This window comes from Procambarus clarkii, chromosome 32 (genome assembly GCF_040958095.1).
Source record: "Procambarus clarkii isolate CNS0578487 chromosome 32, FALCON_Pclarkii_2.0, whole genome shotgun sequence".
In the NCBI taxonomy this organism is placed as follows: Eukaryota; Metazoa; Arthropoda; class Malacostraca; order Decapoda; family Cambaridae; genus Procambarus; species Procambarus clarkii.
In genome coordinates this window covers 32,322,938-32,339,134 of record NC_091181.1, presented here as the reverse complement: position 1 = coordinate 32,339,134, position 16,197 = coordinate 32,322,938, and the positions used below count along the sequence as shown (strand labels likewise).

Below are 16,197 nucleotides of genomic sequence, written 5' to 3'. Positions count from 1 at the left end.
GTTCTTGAGGGTGTGGGGTTCCCTGGGGGTGGTATAACATGCTCTTGAGGGTGTGGGGTAACTTGTATAGAACTGAACTTAACAAGATAACAGATGGTGGTATAGAATATAGGCGGTGAAGGAACAGGGGCCGGCGAGTACTGGCGTCACTTGTGCTGCTGTTTGGGGGAACTTTATAATTACGGTCAATGGATCAGGATAATGACGGGGGAATATAATTGGTTTGTATTATATATGTGTGTTGCGCCACTCCCCTTCCTCTCACACACACACACACACACACACACACACACACACACACACACACACACACACACACACACACACACACACACACACACACATATACACACACCACTTTTGAGTTTATCTGTATTTAATTAAAATTAAGGTGGGTTATAAATGTTGGTGATGAAACAGCGAGCTAAGCGATGTTATCTCACATCAGCTCATCTGAACCACATCTTAAAAGCTGCTTAGTAATTATATTATTTGTATTACATTAGGAAAACTCTTTATGTAATGGTAAGTTTCAATCATGAAGCTTAGTAGGAAGAACCAGGAGGGGAGTGTAGGAACCTTCATGTGGTCGGGTGACCTCGGTTCCTGAGTATCTGCATGTTGAGAGCACATGTTCCAGACGTAGGTGATCCTAGGAATGGTCACTGACAGAGTGATGGTGGTGAGAGTGACGCCTCGTCGGTTCGGTACCGAAGCTTAGGCCACCTACATGTCTCTAACCCTGTCCATGGAGGACACAAGAAAATGTATATATATGCTGGTTAGCATTGTAAATGTGTGGCCACGTCTGTGGTAGGAAAGAAATGTCTCTCTGGGTGAGGTTAGAGACGAGTCTTCTGGCTCAGTTCTCTGTCTTATCCGGAATTCGGATTAGTGATGACGGGTTGGCCATCCTAAAGAGCGGTGCATATTCAAGATGGGAAGCAAGTTCTGCCTCAGATAAGGCTTTACAACCCCCAGTTGTCCAGAATGTGGGCGAGGCAGCGTAAGGCTGTAAGTTTATTGGCTGCCTTGGTTGCTAAATTCAACACGTGGCTGAGAGCTAATTTTTTTTAAAGTCATCTGTATGCCTGTTTAGGTGCGATGTTATGCAGTCTAGTTATGACCATCGTCCGTGTTTTCTCAGCTGCAAGTGCAACCCGTCGTCGTCAACCACACGGAGGAATTCCTGCAAGTTGTCATCAATGAGCCTTGTAGCAGTCGGCATTTCTTCCCCTTGTATATGTAAAGGTAAGAGTGCAGTCATCAGCAGAGACAAGTCAGTAACGAGGACCACATCAGTGAAGTAGACTACAACAAGAGGCCCAGCACACTGCCCTGTGGTACATTGGCACCAATTGAGTGACCTTCAGATCCTGCTCCTTTGAGGACTACTACTCTTACAGACCGTTCCTGAAGTGTAGTCACTTGTTAACTGTAAAATACCACCTGAGAAAATGTTAAAGGTTTGCAAGTAGTCCATAGAGCCAGACCCCGTCAGAGGTACGCGCAGTGTCTGGAGGAACAGCACAGCTGATCTTGTAATCATCCAGTGAGTGATGCCACTGAGTGATGCCACTAAGTGGCGACGTTTACCAAAAGACCAGCAACAGAAACAAGACCTTTCCTGAGACCATACTCCCGGCCACACAGTAACCCACGATCTACAGCTCCATTTTTCCACACGGAGAGCCGTGGTCCTAGAGCCTGGCGGAGATGGCAAGGGGAGGTTATCTTGAGATGATTTCGGGGCTTTAGTGTCCCCGCGGCCCGGTCCTCGACCAGGCCTCCACTCCCAGGAAGCAGCCCGTGACAGCTGACTAACACCCAGGTACCTATTTTACTGCTAGGTAACAGGGGCATAGGGTGAAAGAAACTCTGCCCATTGTTTCTCGCCGGCGCCTGGGATCGAACCCAGGACCACAGGATCACAAGTCAAGTGTGCTGTCCGCTCGGCCGACCAACTCCCGACCGGCTCCACCCTCCGGGCAGGCCGGAGAGTGTACGCAAGTACATAACAGTCTGGGGTTGACCTTATCTGGCCCCGTTGCTTTACCTATGTCGAGTGCTTTAAGGAGGCGGTGGACTTCATCCTGGTCTGATTACCCAATATGCAGGCGAGGAGTCACAATAACGGGGCTACAGTAAGTTGACCAGACCACACACTAGAAGGTGAAGTGACGACGTTTCGGTCCTTCCTGGACCATTCTCAAGTCGATTGTGCTGTCAATCGATTGATTGGCGATACAAGTCAATCGACTTGAGAATGGTCCAGGACGGACCGAAACGTCGTCGTCCCTTCACCTTCTAGTGTGTAGTCTGGCCAAATTACCCAATATATTCCACACGTCTGCAAATAAGCATATTGCAGGTAGGTCATTAATGACACAACTCGGGTTCCTCACTTGATTCTGAGATAGACAAGTCACAAAATGATCCAGGTTGAATACGTTAACTGTTCACCAACATCCCTCTCTATGAGATACCGGTTAAAGTCCCCCACAATTACAATGTGCTGAGAGTTATTTTGAATTAGCAGGGAGTCAAAACTGTTCACCAGGAAGTTGATTAGGGACGCACCCTTGCCACTGAGGTCCGTATATATCTTACACCACAATGGATGTACTGCGAATGAATGGTTTGAAGAACAGAATTACCAGTGGACCAGTCGCAAGGGCCGGTGGGTGATTGGACAGCACGCTGGATGCGTGATTCTGTGGTCCCGGGTTCGATTCCCGGCGCCGGCGAGAAACAATGAACAGAGTTTCTTTCTCCCTGATGCCCCTGTTACCTAGCAGTAAATAGGTACCTGGGAGTTAGTCAGCTGTCACGGGCTGCTTCCTGGTGTGTGGTGTGTGTGTGTGTAGGGGGAAAGTAGATAGTAAACAGTTGATTGACAGTTGAGAGGCGGGGCGAAAGAGCAGAGCTCAACCCCCGCAAGCACAACTAAGTGAATACAGCTAGGTGAATACCCTGGAAACACAAACTGAAACTGTCTCTATTTTCCGCTTGTTACAACTTGTAATAAAGTTGTTACATCTTGGCTTAACGTGTTTATGACGTATTAGAACGTTGTTACAACTTGCTATATTGGTTGTTATAACTGGTTAGGAAGTGTTAAAACTTGTTCGAACGTTGTACCAACGTCGTAGTTTCGGTGTGTGTTTGGCGGGATACAAACATGACAACATCAGTAGGTTAGGCAAAGAGCAACGTGTCCTTCTTGACCCCGCCTATCACTACTCATCCACAAGGTTTAATCGGCAATCTTAGCAAAGTTCTCAAGAGTCCTGTGGCCCAACACATGTCTCCAGCACAGCTCCAGCACAGCTCCACCACAGCTCCAGCACAGCTCCAGCACAGCTCCAGCACAGCTGCAGCACAGCTCCAGCACAGCTGCAGCACAGCTCCACCACAACTCCAGCACAGCTCCAGCACAACAATCATACCAGGCTTGAGAGCGTTTACAAAACAATATATGAAGTCACCAACACTTTTATAAATATTGCCCTGATGTTGACAGTCAGGATGGATTCCTTATGTTTACAAGTTGCTCGATCTAGCGCCTGTGTACGATGACCGCCCTCGTGGCTGGTAGACTCAAGGAGCCACCAGATAAGGCCCTAAGCCACCTTATCTGGTGGCTTGGGGTCTTGGGAGTGGAGAGACTGGTAGCCGGTGTGTGAGGGCGTACAACAGCTCGGAGTAGGTTTGGCTCTGTTCAAAGATTATGGCTCAAAACGTTTGATCCTGCCTGTCTAAATTTTTTTTTTTTTGCTTCGACAGTGGTCCTCTTTTTGTGGCAGTGTTTGGTGGCTTAGTAGTGTGTGTGTGTGTGTGTGTATTCACCTAGTTGTGTTTGCGGGGGTTGAACTTTGCTCTTTTGGCCTGCTTCTCAACAGTCAATGTGTGTGTGTGTGTGTGTGTGCGTGCGTGCGTGCGTGCGTGCGTGCGTGCGTGCGTGCGTGCGTGCGTGCGTGCGTGCGTGCGTGTGTATTCACCTAGTTGTGTTTGCGGGGGTTGAGCTTTGCTCTTTCGGCCTGCCTCTCAACTGTCAATGTGTGTGCGTGTGTGTGTGTGTGTGTGTGTGTGTGTGTGTGTGTGTGTGTGTGTGTGTGTGTGTGTTGTGTGTGTGTTTGTGTGTGTGTGTGTACTCACCTATATGTACTCACCTATATGTGCTTGCAGGATCGAGCATTGACTCTTGGATCCCGCCTTTCTAGCTATCGGTTGTTTACAGCAATGACTCCTGTCCCATTTCCCTATCATACCTAGTTTTAAAAGTATGAATAGTATTTGCTTCCACAACCTGTTCCCCAAGTGCATTCCATTTTTCTACTACTCTCACGCTAAAAGAAAACTTCCTAACATCTCTGTGACTCATCTGAGTTTCCAGTTTCCACCCATGTCCCCTCGTTCTGTTATTATTACGTGTGAACATTTGATCTATTTCCACTTTGTCAATTCCCCTGAGTATTTTATATGTCCCTATCATATCTCCTCTCTCCCTTCTTTTCTCTAGTGTCGTAAGGTTCAGTTCCTTCAGCCGCTCTTCATATCCCATCCCTCGTAGCTCTGGGACAAGCCTCGTCGCAAACCTCTGAACCTTCTCCAGTTTCTTTATGTGTTTCTTCAGGTGGCGGCTCCATGATGGCGCGGCATACTCTAAGACGGGTCTCACGTAGGCAGTGTAAAGCGCCCTAAAAGCTTCCTCATTTAGGTTTCTGAATGAAGTTCTAATTTTCGCCAGTGTAGAGTACGCTGCTGTCGTTATCCTATTTATATGTGCCTCAGGAGTTAGATTAGGTGTCACATCCACTCCCAGGTCTCTTTCTCGAATCGTTACAGGTAGGCTGTTCCCCTTCATTGTGTACTGTCCCTTTGGTCTCCTGTCACCTGATCCCATTTCCATAACTTTACATTTACTGGTGTTAAACTCCAGTAGCCATTTCTCTGACCATCTCTGTAGCCTGTTTAAGTCCTCTTGGAGGATCCTACAATCCTCGTCTGTCACAACTCTTCTCATTAATTTTGCGTCATCTGCAAACATTGACATGTATGATTCCACTCCTGTAAACATATCATTTACGTAAATTAGAAAGAGGATTGGTCCCAGCACCGATCCTTGAGGTACTCCACTTGTTACTGTTCGCCAGTCCGACTTTTCGCCCCTTACCATTACCCTCTGGCTCCTTCCTGTTAGGTAGTTCTTCACCCATACTAGGGCCTTTCCGCTTACTCCTGCCTGCCTCTCAAGTTTGTATAGCAGTCTCATGTGCGGTACCGTATCAAAGGCCTTTTGGCAGTCAAGAAATATGCAGTCTGCCCAGCCTTCTCTGTCCTGCCTTATCCTTGTTACTTTATCATAGAATTCTAAAAGGTTTGTTAGGCATGATTTCCCTGTCCAGAACCCATGTTGGTGCTTGTTTACAAACCCAATGCTCTCCAGGTGCTCAACAAGTCTTAGCCTAATTATTCTTTCAAGTATTTTGCAGGGGATGCTTGTCAGTGATACGGGTCTGTAGTTAAGTGCCTCCTCCCTATCCCCCTTTTTGAAAATCGGTACGACATTTGCCTCCTTCCAGCAACTGGGCAATTCTCCCGACATAAGTGACTCATTGAAGATCATTGCCAGAGGCACGCTGAGAGCCTGCGCTGCCTCTTTAAGTATCCACGGTGATACTTTGTCTGGTCCAACAGCTTTATTTGCATCCAGTGTTGTCAACTGTTTCATTACATCCTCTGCTGTCACCTCTATATCTGATAGTCTTTCATCTTGGGTAATCTCTTCTAACAATGGGAGCTGCTCAGGCTCGGTAGTGAACACTCCATGGAATTTTGCATTCAGTACCTCGCAGATTTCCTTGTCGCTTTCTGTATATGCCCCTTCTGTTTTCCTCAGTCTTGTCACTTGGTCATTTACCGACATCTTCCTTCTTATATGGCTATGTAGTAATTTTGGTTGCTTTTTCGCTTTGACTGCAATATCGTTCTCATAATTTCTTTCCGACACTCGTCTTATGTTAATGTAATCATTCCTAGCTCTGTTACATCTAATCCTGTTGTCCTCTGTCCTTTGTCTTCTGTACTTCCTCCACTCCCTCCTGCTTCTCACCTTTGCTTCCTGACACTGTCTATTAAACCATGGGTTATTATATTCCCTCCTGCTTTTTGTCTTTATTGTTGGAATAAATCTATCTTCAGCCTCCTTGCATTTCAATATGACTTGGTTCATCATACCTTGCACTGTTTTTCCTCTAAGTTCTTCCTCCCACTGCACTTCTCCCAGGTAGTCCCTTATCCTTCTGTAGTCCCCTTTTCTGTAATCAAGTCTCCTTTCCCGGACCTCTTGTCCTTTGGTCACAATTTTAAGCTCCATCATGTAGTCAAAGGCTAGGACACAATGGTCACTAGCTCCTAGTGGTATTTCATGTTCCAACTGCTCGATGTCTTCTACATTCTGAGTGATAATGAGATCTAATAGGCTGGGCGTATCCCCTCCTCTTTCCCTAGTATCTTCTTTCACATGCTGTGTTAGGAAATTCCTGTCAATAACGTCTACCAGCTTCGCTCCCCAGGTCTCCTCCCCGCCATGGGGATTCCTCGTTTCCCAATCTATCTCTCCGTGATTTAGGTGTGTGTGTGTGTGTGTGTGTGTGTGTGCGCGCGTTCCTTGTGGCCGCACTTGGAGCAGGGCCAATCAAGTTACGGGGTTGCAAAGGTGCCTTGGCTGGTCACCGGTGCTTCCATAGTTGAGCGGGTGGTTGAGACCACTGCTGAGGTCGCCGCTGAGGGCACAGTGTACAGGCACTCCCACAAGCCTAGCTCAGAGTGTCATGGCCAATCATGCCACGTACAGCACCCACCGGGTATATTAACCTCCACCTACTCTGCAACTCTCAACCTTAACAGATAATGTGGCAGCGTTGCACGCCCATCACAATTATCATTCTGCAAGAAATTTATCTTTCATGGTGCACTCTGTAAATATAATGTTTGCTTCATAATGGATATTTTCTGCTCGTATGTAAAATGTGTCAATAAAAACCGGGTGATAATAGATAAACCTGTATGACATGTTGCCTGCTGCTGTTCACCTTCTGCCCCCCCCCCTTCAAGACACATGCCTCGGTTTTAACATTGTTTTAACAATTTGTTCTCATATGTAAGTTAATATTAATACGCAGCGTCCCAGAACTAGCTATCTATTTCTATAAAAATCGGAGGTATTAAAAACCTACATTATTTTATGCTTTAACTAATTTTGATACAAAAAAGAGATTTATAAATCGTGACAAATCTTGCAGTCACAATAACGTGGCTGAAGTATGTTGACCAGACTATACACTAGAAGGTGAAGGGACGACGACGTTTCGGTCCGTCCTGGACCACAATCGACTTGAGAATGGTCCAGGACGGGTCCGAAACGTCGTCGTCGTCCCTTTACCTTCTAGTGTGTAGTCTGGTCAACTTACTTTAGCCACGTTATTGTGACTCATCGCCTGCATTACACGTTTAGGTTCTATATCTTATGAACCAACAGAACCTAAACACCTAACTGAACCTAAGTCAGGTCTAACTCCTCCGGCACAATCATGTATACCTGGTTGATACCTGGTTGATGGGGTTCTGGGAGTTCTTCTACTCCCCAAGCCCGGCCCGAGGCCAGACTTGACTTGTGAGAGTTTGGTCCACCAGGCTGTAATGTCCACCTTGTAATAATAATAATAATAATATATATTTGAGAAAAGTACAACCATTTGAATAGGCAGCGTTGTAAAATAGGCCATTTTGGGGGGTCGTCCGCTGGTTACAGGAGCCTCCTAGCCTGAGGACAGTGTGTGTTTGGATCACGCGCACCTTTACCTGTAAGGTGTGTACGTCACGGGCGTCATTAAGACGGTGATACCGTGTACGTCGGCACTAATGGTGAAGCGATGGTGTACGTGTTCTCACTCTCAGCACCCTTGACTCACTCTCATGACCCTTGACTCACTCTCAGCACCCTTGACTCACTCTCAGTACCCTTGACTCATTCCAGACAGCATACATATCTTCCACCAACCCGTTGCGTACTAATCTTGCGTAAGGTTAGGTTAGGTTACTCATGCTACCCTTGTAGCCCGCGCCGTAGCCCCTTATGCTACCCTTGTAGCCCGCGTCGTAGCCCCTTATGCTACCCTTGTAGCCCGCGTCGTAGCCCCTCAGGCTCCCTGCGCATGAGCGCGTCCTTCAAGCCTACGTTATAGCCAAGTATCTGCGAAGTGAACATTAGGGCGATAATGAGGTCACGGCGGCTTGGGTCACCGCGTCCCTCGCTGCTGATGTCATGGGTTTGTTTACCTGTGTATCTGAAGCGCCGCTGAAATAATGTGTTGTTATACAGCCATGATTAGCAAATTTATTCCTCCCTACCGTCCAGGACGTGCGCTGGGAGGTGGTTACCCAAGTGTTGAAGGGTCGTGCGCTGGATGGTGTTTGTGGGTATGTTGATGAGGTGATGGTAGCGACCTCTGAGGTAGTCACGACTGGCCTCGTCTTGAGCACATTTCAGGTAACGGAGGTACTGGTCAAGGTTAGAGGCTCTCGCCAGTAACAAAAATTATTTTCTCTCACTGCTAGAAATTGTTCTTCGAGTTGTGTAAAGTGCTGCTTAGACTGCTGGTCTAAGAAGCCATTGTTCGCTGTACATGTATATGTGAACATTGCTGAAATATCTTAGTTTTGTAAATCATTCTACACGTCATATGATGACATAACATTTAATTAGATAAGATTACCTTTCGACACACACACACACACACACACACACACACACACACACACACACACACACACACACACACACACACACACACACACACACACACACACAGCGTCTTGACTGCCAGAAGGCACTTGACACTATGTAATGCATCAGATATACAATGTTTGTGATGTAACTATATAACCTGAGCTTGTAAAACCACCTTAATCACCTTCAGTGGTTAAGTGCTTAATAACACACTAGTTTTTATAGCAGCTCTCTTACCCTGTCAGAGTAGGAGAGACAAATGTATGTGTGTGTGTGTGTGTATATGCGTATGTATGTTTAAATGTGTGTATATATATGTATATGTATATATATGAATGTATGTGTATGTATGTATGTATGTATGTATGTATGTATGTATGTATGTATGTATGTATGTATGTATGTATGTATGTGTATACAGGATTTGTGGAAGCTGATCAGAATTGCATTTCACCTTTGTAAACGCACATTAATGACATTATGTAAAAAGACACATCGAACACTATTTATGTAGGACAAAAGTAAATCTGTACATTTATGTATTATACATGTAGGTTATACATGTAGGTATTTTATAAGCACTACAATCACCTTCTGTGGTTGATTGTTCGATAAATCACTGAACTATATGTTTAATAACAGATCTCTAACCCTGTCCATGGAGGACAGAAGAAAATGTATATATTTTGGTTAGCATTGTAAATATCTGGCCACGTTTGTGGTAGAAAAAAAAACCTGCCCGTTTAGACTCGTACAGAAACTGGAGAGAAAAGTTGGAGTAACTGGAGATCATAAAGTACAATGTTAACCAGACCACACACTAGAAGGTGAAGGGACGACGACGTTTCAGTCCGTCCTGGACCATTCTCAAGTCGATCTTGAGAATGGTCCACTAGGACGGACCGAAACGTCGTCGTCCCTTCACCTTCTAGTGTGTGGTCTGGTCAACATAATTTAGCCACGTTATTGTGACTCATCGCCTGCATAAACTACAGTCTCACGGACAGGAAACAAGAGGTTCACAGGGGAAGGAGTGGGGGGGGGGGGGGGCAAAATTCACTCTCCGTTAGTGAATTTTCATGACCGGTTTTACAATTATTGTTTTTTCCTGATATAAGCCAATGACCTGTTAGAGTAGCGACCGTGCTTGCAGACGAGGTAAATAAACTTTATCAGGATAGGCGCCGAGCCATTACCACTATATAGCACTAGGAAATGGATAAGGATTTGGGATGGGACAGGGGGGGGGGAAGGGGGAGAAATGGTGCCCAACCACTTGGACGGTCGGGGATTGAACGCCGACCCGCATGAAGCGAGACCGTCCAGCCCAAGTGGCTGGACTATTAAGGCCGACGAGAAACGCACTTCACAGCATGGTGAGGCCGTTGGCTTGTAACCTGAAAGGTCCTAAAGGGAATCAAGAAGGTAGGTAAAGAAGCTGTTTTGAAATGTACGGTGGTGGAACGTGGTATCCCTGTTGGTAAGTGGAAACTGGTATTCACAGAGTTGTGCTTGCGGGGGTTGAGCTGTGCTCTTTCGGCCAGCCTCTCAACTGTCAATCAACTGTTTCTACTACTACTATTTTTTTCCCCACACCACACACACACACGTACACCCAGGAAAGCAGCCCGTGACAGCTGACTAACGTCCCAGGCTATCTATTTACTGCTCTGTAACAGGGGCATAGGATGAAAGACACTCTGCCCATCGTTTCTCGCCGGCGCCCGGGATCGAACCCGCGACCACAGGATCATATGTGCCCAGCGTGCTGACCGCTCGGCCACCGACTCCCCGGTGGAGTTAGCAGTGAACTCAGGCCAGACTGGAGTAACTAGCAGTGACCTGGACACTGGTGGAGCTAACGGTGACCTGGACACTGGTGCAGATGGTAGTGACCTTGTGCGGAGGTGTGGAATTTGGCTTCGCTAGCAATGACCCAGATATGAAATTTAGAACATTAACAACAACAAAAAACCGACAGACAAGACTGCGAGCGTCGCTCTTCTTGAAAGTGAGAGAGTGGGAGAGGTCTGGTCAAGTGATCCAGGGACTGATAATTCCCATCCCACCTCCGGACTCGCCACGATGCCGAGGGCAGGAAACCAAACGCGTTCAGGACTTTAGAAACACTTTATAAGGAGAAAGAGAGAGAGAGAGAGAGAGAGGTTAGGTTGATGATGCATCGTATGGCAATACCAGTGTCATGGTGTAATATATATTCTGATTGGCTAGAGATGAGTCAGAATGGGACCAGTGGTCCGGGTGGGTTGAGACGTCGGCCGTGAAGCCTCAAGTGTTACAAGGTTAGCGCCTCATCCAGCGTGCGGCTATCAGACCACACAAAGATTGGCAAGAGCACCAACACTGACGAGGGAGGCAACATGCCCAGAACCTTTCACTGGGACAGCTTAACAGCTTGGGCCCCGTGGTCTCCTGGGGGGACCATTATCACTAGTCTCCTGGGGGGGACCATTATCACCAGTCTCCTGGGGGGACCATTATCACTAGTCTCCTGGGAACCATTATCACTAGTCTCCTATAGATTAGTACGTTAAAATGAGATATTGTTGTCGTGCCTATATATTGAGAGCTTTGGGAGCGACAGTCCCCAAGAGGGGGGGGGGCAGGTAAGGGCACAGACAAAAGTCTTTCTCAAAACAATGTGGTGGATTCAAAAGAGTTTTTCATGAGCAAGTTGGAGGTCTTCTTACTTTTGTAGTAATTGTTCGGCATCAATTTCTGTTCAGGGTTGGTTGGGAGTCACGTTTTTGTCACCGTCCTGAAGCACTATGAACGACGATTAGGAAACGTACCTCAATGGTACGTGCTTGAGTTTCAAAACGTATCTATATGGTACGTGCTTGAGTTTCAAAACGTATCTATATGGTACGTGCTTGAGGTTCAATGAGGAAACGTACCTGTATGGTACATACCTTACTATACGTTCCTGGATACTAAGAAAGGTGTAAATTAGATATAGGTAAAGTTTGTCCGCGATCACACAGATAGTCTGGTACATAGGTGCCGGCGACCACACCTTCACTACACACGCCCTTCATCACTGAAGCGATAGACACGATTAGGATCAGCCTCCCTGGACTTTATAGGGTGACCAGTGGTTGTTCAGGGACTGTCATAGGCAGAGTTGACTCCACATGTTCCTGAGCATGATATGGCAAATAATTCAAATTTCTAATATTGCTAAATATCAGAATTTATCCTGACCAAGATTCATTCCAGTACATTAATTAACTTTTCCAAACGATTGCAAACAGGCCAAATGGAATGATCTCATAGTGGAGAACATTTGCCTCGGCAATGCTGGAGGCAAGCTTCTGGGAAGGATAAATCACACCATCCTAGCTGTGCAAGCTCCTCATGCTGGGGACTTCCTGTTGGCTATCCCAAATTCCGCCTTGGACATCCGCCTGGACCATCGGGACCTAAGTATTGGTGTTGCCCTGCGCCTTGCCGCCCCTATCTCCACCGAACACCGGTGTATCTGAGACTATGCGTCGGCAGACCAATACGGCAGCCATGGTCTTATCTGTCGCAAGTCACAGGGAAACACTACTATACACGAAGATGAAATGCTTGCTGTATCTTGGGCACGCACCCAGCCTCCGAAGATCTGGATTAGGTCTTCGAACAGTGATTCCTATGTGTGTTTTCTCTAAACTGTAACACAATGTAAATAAAACTAACCATATAAATAAATTATATTGCATATAAAATTGTAGGGGTGGTGGGAGAGGTAAATATTCAAGTGTTCAGGGAGACTCCAGAAGGTCTTCTCTGAATACCCTTTATTCTCTTCTCCAAGGCAATGGGTTCCCACAGTTGCACCAGAGGGGAGTACCCCCATATAATCTATAAATACATTCCGTCTTTCACCTTGAAAGTGGTGGAGATCGGGCTGGGAGGTGGGTGTAGCCCTGAGTGTAGCCATAAAGGATGGGCAACAAAAACTGGAACACCCATCAACACCGACACACACACACTTGTTTTCATTAAGGGTATGAAGGTCAGTGCGGGAGAGCGCTCCGTAGTCGCTCACCCACGTGTTGGGTGTCGTCTGTGTCTTACGGGGAGTGTTGTGAGGTGGAAGAAAACGGGGGTCATGGTGAGCGAGGAACCACCACTGGATACCCGCCCTGCGGTACAACCTTGCTCTTGGTCTCCCTCTTGTTTCTTGTCAACACTTGCCGTTCTCTTGATCTATCATGCCAGCATAAACGTATGGCATTTCGGTTGCTTCCAAGCTTTATTACGCTATGCACAGCTCCATATTTTGTGGTCATCCACAAGCTGTGCGAACATTGACTCAAATGGGGGTATTAACCATTTGTGTAAATTTATGATTTAGAGCCGAGAGCTCTGTGTACGGGCAGCACAAAACGTCCACCACATTGTGACATTATAATCCCCAGAATAACACCGAGAAAAGTCAGTTATGCCAGAACTGCAGGTAATGAATCTCCTAGCACTGAGCTAGGAGATTACCTCCTAGTAATACCTAGAGATTACCACTACCTCACTACCTAGAGATTACCACTTACCTCCTAGTGGTAAGCCCTGTGAACACAAGCTAGGACACACACAGCAGGTCGGCGTTCAATCCCCGACCGTCCACAAGTGATTGGGCACCATTCCGTTCCCCCTACCATCCCAAATCCTTATCCTGACCCCTTCCCGGTGCTATATAGTCGTAATGGCTTGGCGCTTTCCACCTGATAGTTCCCTACCCTTCCCTTCTCCCGCAGACATTCACACAATGCTGGCCAGCAGACATGCAGACATTTTCGCCTCCTACGCAGACACGGTTACAGACCTCTTCTCCTACAGTCCGGTTATTGAGTACTGTATCCCAGTGATCAGTGATAAGCGTTTACAGAGATCAGTTAATATTGTAACCAACATATCTATATGAGAAAATCAGTTGGAACCGTGAGGAGGATTCGAACCCCGCTCACTAGGTACTCCCAAGCACACGCCCTACACCACTACACCACGACATGGTCAAAGTAATGCAACTCGGGATTCACTCGAGTCCTCGAGGAGTCCTGAGGATCATCTCACGACATGTATCATCTTATGCTATGTATCCTCACGGCATGTATCATCTTATGCTATGTATCCTCACGACTGTTACTGGTTTTGTCACTGATACATCACATTAATGTGACTTCCCTGAGCATATAAGCCGCTGAATATATAACATATACTGTGCATATAACCTAACCACTGATATATATATATACTGAGTCATGGAGCACTTGACCACGCAGAAGGTGATCAAGGGGTCTTTACATGTTATCATTACGCAACATATATATTGCTTAATTGTTGCATTCAATAGTCAATCTTGGGGAAGGGGGGAAGGGGGGGGGTAAGTCAGTCAATACGGGACGTTCTACGGTATAATGTTCAAGGGTATGTTTTCTCTTTCACTAAGTTGATACATGACGGGGCTGGCCAAACCGGCTCGGTTTGGTACCTCTCTCTCTCTCTCTCTTGTCTGGGCCCTCAAGGTCACTCTGGTCAGCGGTTATATAATGCATCATTGTAGTTCCCAGGTCAGCGGTTGTTGTCTCAAATGTGGTTGTGGAGTTGCTGGGAGCAGGAGATCTTGGTGGAGGGCCTGGTCGACGACCGGGCCGCGGGGATGCTAAGCCCCGGAAGCACCTCAAGGTAACCTCAAGGAGGGAGGCAAGGGGTGTTTGAGGTTATGGGGTGAGGTGTATCTTCTTGAGGTTATCTTGAGATGATATCGGGGCTTTAGTGTCCCCCGCGGCCTGGTCCTCGACCAGGCCTCCACCCCCAGGAAGCAACCCATGACAGCTGACTCCCAGGTACCTATTTTACTGCTAGGTAACAGGGGCATTAGGGGTGAAAGAAACTCTGCCCATCTTTTCTCGCCGGCGCCCGGGATCGAACCCGGGGCCACAGAATCACACGTCCAGTGTTCTGTCCGCTCGGCCGACCGGCTCCCTGTAAGTCATATACCTGGCACTCTGGTGGATGTTGGTGACCCTGTAGCGTGGCACTTGTCACACACACCCCAGCCTGGCACACTCTCACCTCTCTCTCTCTCTCTCTCTCTCTCTCTCTCTCTCTCTCTCTCTCTCTCTCTCTCTCTCTCTCTCTCTCTCTCTCTCTCTCTCTCTCTCTCTCTCTCTCTCTCTCTCTCTCTCTCTCTCTCTCTCTCTCTCTCTCTCTCTCTCTCTCTCTCTCTCTCACTGTCCCTGTCTGTCTCACTGGAGATGTCCGCAACCCAGTGGACAGCTCTCTGGGGTCGCAGTCCTAAAGAGCTCGGGTTCGATTCCCGGTCGAAGCAGAAACAAGTGGGCAGAGTTTCTTTCACCTGATTCGTTTGTTCACCTAGCAGTAATTAACGTAGGTACCTGGGATTTAAACAGCTGCTACGGGCTGCATCCTAAATATATGTGTGTGTGTGTGCGTGCGTGCGTGCGTGCGTGTGTGCGAGAGAGAAATATATAGTAGTTACGATAGATAAAAAATAGGTTGGGATTTAGAACCTAAAACAACCGACGGTTAGAAAGGCGGGGTCGAAGAGCTAACATCTCGATCCTGCAGACACAAATCACTCAGGCTCCTGTCACTCAGGCGCCTGTCACTCAGGGCGCCTGTCACTCAGGGCGCCTGTCACTCAGGCGCCTGTCACTCAGGCGCCTGTCACTCAGGCGCCCGTCACTAAGGAGCCTGTCACTCAGGAGGCCGTCACTCAGGCGCCTGTCACTCGGGCACCTGTCACTCAAGAGGCCGTCACTCAGGCGCCCGTCACTCTGGCGCCTGTCACTCAGGAGCCCGTCACTCAAGAGCCTGCCACTCAGGCGTCTGTCACTCAGGCGCCTTTCACTCTGTAGCCCGTCACTCATGCAAGTAACGCAGGTCGTCGTCTGGCCAGGTAGAGTGCGGCCTTACAGCTTTCACTCCCTCTAGAGTGCCCTTTCTCCTCTCCGTGGTGTCTGCTGGAGCCTCCAGGACGGTGGTCGTGGTGTCTGCTGGAGTCTGTAAGATGGTGGTCGTGGTGTCTGCTGGAGTCTGTAAGATGGTGGTCGTGGTGTCTGCTGGAGCCTCTAAGATGGTGGTCGTGGTGTCTGCTGGAGCCTCTAAGATGGTGGTCGTGGTGTCTGCTGGAGTCTCTAAGATGGTGGTCGTGGTGTCTGCTGGAGTCTGTAAGATGGTGGTCGTGGTGTCTGCTGGAGTCTCTAAGATGGTGGTCGTGGTGTCTGCTGGAGTCTCTAAGATGGTGGTCGTGGTGTCTGCTGGAGTCTGTAAGATGGTGGTCGTGGTGTCTGCTGGAGTCTCTAAGATGGTGGTCGTGGTGTCTGCTGGAGTCTGTAAGATGGTGGTCGTGGTGTCTGCTGGAGCCTGTAAGA

At 47.7% G+C, this 16,197-nt stretch overlaps 1 protein-coding gene across 1 annotated transcript in view; it reads right to left on the bottom strand.

The window, feature by feature from the left end:
- Positions 1-8,176: 8,176 nt before the first annotated feature.
- Positions 8,177-16,197, bottom strand: part of LOC138370506 (uncharacterized) — a 12,130-nt gene continuing 4,109 nt past the window's right edge. The window contains exons 2-3 of the mRNA XM_069334882.1: positions 15,740-16,197; positions 8,177-8,362 (exon numbers count right to left, since the gene is read on the bottom strand). The exon at positions 15,740-16,197 is cut by the window's right edge and continues 783 nt beyond it. Of these exons, the coding sequence (XP_069190983.1) occupies positions 8,177-8,362; positions 15,740-16,197 (644 nt within the window). The remainder of the gene's footprint in view (positions 8,363-15,739) is intronic.